Here is a 6,207-nt window from a genome sequence, read left to right as displayed (position 1 = left end):
GAAAGACTCCGATATGGATACTCCTGTCACAGGACCTCTCACCAGCTTTTAAAACGGCAACAGTCAAACTGTCTCTGGCAGGAAAAGGTAATTATGATAACAACTCTTTCTAAGATGGAAGGACATAACCTAAATAAGATTTCTCTTGACACCAGTCTTACAAAGGGTGGTTAGCCTCAAACTATCTACACATGCTTGTGGCGTGTGCATTTGTATAAATGGCAAAATGTGCATCAGCTCTGAGAAAATTGTGGCAGCGTGCTTTTGAACTAAAACACATCGAAGGTTTAAAAGTACGCCGCCGCCATTTATACAAATGCATGTGATGCTGTGCTGGGCACGTTAGCATGCCTGTGAAGCAGATTTGATTAATGGAGTCTGCTCTGAAGCGCTGGATCTCTGGTGTGTTGGAGCAGATGAATGTATGTGTATAAATATGCCACATTTTAAAGAAACTGATCTGCTCTAGCCAGTTCCCTGGATTTTGGGACCTCTTTGTCCCAAGTGTTCTTTGCCTGTCTCTTGCACACCTCCCACTTGCCCCTCCTGCTTCCTCACCTATTGTATTCTAACCACTCCATACTCTGCGTTGCCCCCTCATGGCCTGATAGACCAAACTTAGGTTCACATATATGTGTTCATGTATGTGTACGTGTGCATGCACATACATATGTACATATAAGTATGTACATGGGCGACTGGTGCCACCTTAGTCAGGCGGGGCACGTGTCCCCCCCCAGCAACAGGGGGTGTGTTCCCCCTTGGCTGATCTTGCTGACCTGGGGGGGTCCCCTGCAGCCAATCGTGAAACGGCCGATCACTGTGACCACTTCTGGAAGTGGCTGTGGCCATTTCTGGGAGCACCATGGTGCTCCACTCCCTAGCCAGTGCTTGGTGGTGGGGGGGGGGGCACCAGTGCTCCCACCTTCCCCCCTGCCCATTGCCTAAGTGCACCTGCTATGCATTGCCACTGCGTGTGAGTATCTATATCTGTGCATGTATATATGTGCATGTAGAAGCATGCGTGCACACATACGTGTTCATTTGTAGGTATATATAGGTGCGTGCTTGTGTATATGTGTACATATGTATGCGTGTATCTATACGTGTGGATATGTACATGTGCACATGCATATGCGCATGCAAGTACATATACCCTAGGGACGGCTCTGTCTATACATGTGTATGTGTACATTTGTACCTGTATGTGCATGTACATACGTATCTGTACATGTGGATATGTATATGCATATGTCCACGTGCACATGCATGTACATTTGTACATGTACGCACGGCTACATATGTATGTAAGTGTCGATACAGACATATTTATATCGATACACACACCCCTGCTTCCCCGCACGCCTGGCCGAAGCGAGGCAAAGCAGAAGCCCACTGCGCCCGCAATGCCTCGCCAGGTACCACAACCGGGTCAAAGGGCACCCGGAATCCCGTGGGCTGGGCTGCGCGGAGGGTGTCCGGCTGACTTCCGCTTGGCCTTTGACCCGGTAGTAAAGTCCGCGCAGGCGCCGGCGCCATGCAGGTCTCCAGTCTCAACGAGGTGAAGATCTACAGCCTGAGCGCGGGTCGCAGCCTGCCCGAGGTGAGCGCCGGGGGGCGGGGGGTGCTTCGGAGCCCGGGGGCAGTTCTCGGCCGCTCTCGGCGGGGGCGGGGCGGGTATTGCCACTGCGGGCCCGAGCGTGAGCGCCCCTGTGCCCGGCACTGCTGCTGGACCCCGGGGTGGTGCCCGACGGCAGCGGCTCCCAACTTTGTTTATACCAGGACCCATCTGTGAATACCAGTGCTGCTTCTCCCTCCCTGCCGCCCCCAGCCTCCCAGTGTGGATGGCCTGGAGGCCCCTTGCAGACCGGAGCTCTTAGCAGCAAGATCAGAAGGGGTGGAAAGCTGTTTTGTGGAATTATAACTGTTTTAGTTTGTATCGAGGTGGGTGGGGGGAAGTAGAGCCCCTCTCCTTACAAGCATGGGGATTCCAAATGTAAATTATTAAAATAATAGTTGTTTTCCAAATATTTAAGTTGGTCTAATAAAAGATATAAGCTTCACACACAGAACCGCGTCTGCCTAAAATAATAGATGCATTTAAACTCTTAAGTACAGCATACTCAAGTTTTCAGTGATGTTTTCAAAATTATTAAGCATAACATTGCTAAGATTACTAAATTAAATAGTATGTATTCATGCGAATGTTTGATGCGTTTCTGTGAGACAATGAATACAGAAATATTAATATGACTGCCACTTCCTCACTTGGTTAGGCTTATCAAATTTACCAGTAAAACAAACTCTCCCTCTGTCTTCCTTTAAATATTGACAGCTACAGTTTTTCTTTTATAGTGGCTTTCTGATAGGAAGAAGAGAGCACTCCAAAAGAAAGATGTTGGTAAGTTGCCTTAAACACAACCCATTACTGCTGAACAGTATGTGCTGATGTAGACCAAAGAACTTTACAGGCTGATTTAAGAATTGATAGCTATTTGGCTCTTGTGTGCTCGTTGCTAGTCATTTCTGGGTTGCGAAGGCTTGTGTGCAAGTTGATCTAGATAAGGGGTCAAGAAAGAGTGTTTCCTTCTTTTCAGTACTGGGTAAATTATATGTTCTTGAATTTCTGTGAAGCTTTAGCTGCTGGTTGCTCTAGTCTAGAAGGTTTAATGGCAGATTTGGTCTATCACTTCTACGTGTACATTATGTTAAGGACTGTCCACATCAGAGAAAGTGATGGATATGATCCTCAGGGCAGTGTGACTGGATAGACTCTTAAGTACAGGGCAGGGCGACTGCATGTTCTCCCTGCAAAGTACCCAGAACAGGACATTCTGCCATTGGGTCTGGTATTCAGCTGGAGGTATAAAATGGCACACGTTCATTTAGCCTCCTCTTTTTCCCTCAGAAGCCATGATCTTTAAAAAATGCAGACAAAGCCTTCCACTCTCCCTTTTGCCCAGAGCAGAGTGCCTCTCTAGTCTGGGATTTATTTTTAACTTTGTGTAGTACTTGAATGCAATTGTGATAAGTGGCATATGGAACTTGTGAGAGGTAGGTGTGGGGTAGGTATTATGTGAATGTAGTAGAGATGATGGCATAAGTTATACAATTTCTCAGTTACGTAATCATAAAGAATCATACAGCATGTATTGCTTTGCATTGATGCTGTTCACTTCTGAATGCTAAACAATTCATTAATTTTCTTATGTTAACGACATGAGGGATGGCTTTTCTTATATTTGGTGTGTAATAACTTTCTATAAGTAAGTGCCCCATTTTTAAAGACAAATGTTTTCCTTAATTTTTTTAAAGATCTTCGAAGAAGAATTGAACTTATTCAGGACTTTGACATGCCTACAGTTAGCACAAAAATTAAAGTGTCAAGGGATGGACAGTATATCATGGCAGCTGGTAAGTAAATTAAATGTTTGCTTATAACAAAAGCTAAAAATGCTAGATGTCCTTGACATAGAGCAGGGGTAGGCAGTGTTTTTTTTGGCCCGAGTGCTGAAAAAAACCACAATGCCTACCTTGGAAGGTGCCGGAGTGCTGGCATGCCAGAAAAACAAAGCGAGGGCAGGTGGCACATGGCAGGATGCCCTGCTTGTGCCCCTGCCCCCCAGCCCAGGTTCTGTGGCTATCAGCAGCTACCCGAACCTGGGCCAGCTGCAAACAGCTGCTGTGTCCCTGGCCCTGGCCTCAGCTGCCTCCCAAACCCAGCTCTGGGCTCCAGGGAGGCAGCAGATACCGGCAATGCCCCCCACTGTGCTGCTGTCACTGTGGCATCTGCAGAGCATCATTGGAACCTGGCGCGGCAGGGAACAGCTGGGGCAGTGTGCTGTGCTCCTGGCCCCACTGCCCTCCCTTGGGCCTGCCAGAGCTCAGCGTGTGTGACCCGGAGTGGCAGCGCACAGAGGAGCTGCACAGGGAAGCTGCCTGCTGCTGCAAGCTGCGTGCTGCCCGGGTTACACTTCCCCTGTGTGCATGGCAGCAGCGTGGGTAGCACGCAGGGTTTTGCCCCTCGTTGCTGCCCCTGCCTGCAGGGAAAGTGTGGCCAGGGGAGCTTGGAGCGGCAGGCAGCTTTCTGCGCCCCCCCACTGTGCCCTGCCACGCTGGGTTCGAACACTGCTCTGCAGAAGCAGCGGCGAGGGCAGCACAGTGGGGAGCATCACCCATATCTGCTGCCTCCCCAGAGCCCGGGCCGGGTCTGGGGCTGGGAGGCAGCTGGGGCTGGGGCAGGGTGGCAGCAGCTGTTGGTTAGCTGGTCCAGGTTCTGGGTGGCTGCTGATAGCCATGGAGCCCAGGCTACTTCCAGCAGGGTTTGCAGCCTCCCAGCCACCTGCTGGGAGGCTGCAAAAAGCTGCTGCCTCCCCGCCCCTGGCCCCAGCCTGTGCTGAGGAAAATGGCCTCGTGTGCCAACCCCTGACAGAGGGTAGGACTTAGAAATGAATACAAATCTAAAATCATCTTTAAGTGACAGTGTCTTTCTGGGTTTTTGTAACTTATGTGATAAATAGAGCCTGTGTGTCAATACGTGAAGCACTTACTGTCGCACATGAAAATGTAGAAATTGAATTTGTGCAGATATAGATTCCCATATATATTTTTACACTGTGTGTGTGTGTGTAAATTTTCAATTAGATTTTAAATGCATTTAGGCATTGTAGTGGCCACTGAACCATTAATGATCAAAATTCTCATAAAAATGAGACATTTTTGTAGGTTTTTAGTTTTGCTGACAATTTGTATTTGTAAAGAGAATTTTTTGGGGGCTTGGCTAGTGTTTTTTATACTTAACAATTTAACATGTTTCACTTAAAATAGAAAATGTTAGTTTTTAGCAATAAACCAATATTTAACCAGGGATCCTGGCTTTCCATTTGCCATGGAAAAAATGCAGTAAAATATTGAATTTCTCATTTTAAGGAGAAAAACGGAGAATTTCTCATCTTAAAGAGAAGAACACAGGAAACTGCAGGCTTTGCCTTGCAGTCTAGCAGAGTTCCAGCCTGCAAGGGGCTGGGAGCAGTGGGAAGAGGGAGATTGGGCAGGGGATGCTATGTATATGGGGGTGTGGGACTCCTGGCGGTGGCACTGAGCCTCCCTGCTCCACTTTGCCATGCCACACCAGGTCCTGCCCACGGAGACCCCTGGCGGGGAGGGTGGCAGGGTGGGGAGCCCTGAGCTTGCAGTGGGCGGCACCTGGCATGGCATGGCATCCTCACCCCTTCCCCATGGGCTCTGCTCCAGCTGTGCTACCTATGAGGGAAGGGGAGCCAGGCTCCACACTGTGCTCCAGTGGCAGCTGGGGTGCAGGTGCTGCTGGGGGATGAGGGGGGTAGGGGGCCACAGACCTGGGTCCCTAGCTCTGTAGCCGTGGCAGCTGAGGGCCCCCTCCAGCAGGGCTGGAGGGTGCAGGGGCCTGTGCATGGGCAGTGAAGGTCACCGGCAGGACCCAAGGAGCTGTGGGTGAGGTTTGAGGGTCACCAACAGGGCCAGGAGGCTGTGGGTGGGGGGTGAGGGGCAATGGCATAGGCAGGGCATCAGCATATCAGGGCTGCTCAGCCCCACAAACCAGTGGTGGGGAACAGCTGCAGCTGGACCTGTGTCCTGGTCAGGGATGGGGGTAGGTGGAGCTCTGATTTTGCATGATTAAAAAAAAACCCAAAATCAAATGCCAACATTTATAAGTATTTAGAATTTATTTTATTTTAGTGATTGAAACACTGGTAAGTTTCCAGATTGCTTTAAAATTGTAAATATATCAATAAACACAATGTTCAACTAATACCCAAAACAAAACATCACTACATATAGGTTTTTAATCAAAGAATTTGAGATTTTTTTAGCAGAGAATTTGCAATTTTTAAACAGAAAACCAGGATCCCTGTTCATAACTGAAGGAAAAACTAAAGAAAAATAATCTTTCTTTCTCTATCTGTGGGTACTTCAGTCATTTGGCTGAAATGTTGCCCATACTGTTGTGTGTCTAGTTACAGTAATACTATCTAAATTTTCATAAATCCGATTTACTTTAAACGGATGGGCTGCCTACTCCTAATAATTTTTTATAGAGGTAACAAATAAGCAGTATAGATTTTAGCAGGAACAAGCATCTTGAATACTGTGTATCAGTGGTTCTCTAACTCTTGAATTTAGCAGTACCATCTGTAGAGGGAGCCCTCTCTTTTTTTTTTGCCCCGC

The 6,207-nt window shown here is 48.1% G+C and overlaps 1 protein-coding gene across 2 annotated transcripts in view; it reads left to right on the top strand.

Moving 5' to 3' along the window:
* Nucleotides 1-1,510: 1,510 nt before the first annotated feature.
* NOL10 (nucleolar protein 10) overlaps nucleotides 1,511-6,207 on the top strand; it is a 77,247-nt gene continuing 72,550 nt past the window's right edge. For both annotated transcript variants that reach the window (XM_019520746.1, XM_019520745.1), the window contains exons 1-3: nucleotides 1,511-1,603; nucleotides 2,356-2,401; nucleotides 3,316-3,414. In XM_019520746.1, the coding sequence (XP_019376291.1) occupies nucleotides 1,538-1,603; nucleotides 2,356-2,401; nucleotides 3,316-3,414 (211 nt within the window). In that variant the 5' untranslated portion in view covers nucleotides 1,511-1,537. The remainder of the gene's footprint in view (nucleotides 1,604-2,355; nucleotides 2,402-3,315; nucleotides 3,415-6,207) is intronic.

This window comes from Gavialis gangeticus, unplaced genomic scaffold (assembly GCF_001723915.1).
Source record: "Gavialis gangeticus isolate Ggan-Ray unplaced genomic scaffold, GavGan_comp1, whole genome shotgun sequence".
Taxonomy (NCBI): Eukaryota; Metazoa; Chordata; order Crocodylia; family Gavialidae; genus Gavialis; species Gavialis gangeticus.
The sequence above is the reverse complement of the archived record's forward strand: the minus strand, read 5'-3'. Positions and strand labels throughout refer to the sequence as shown.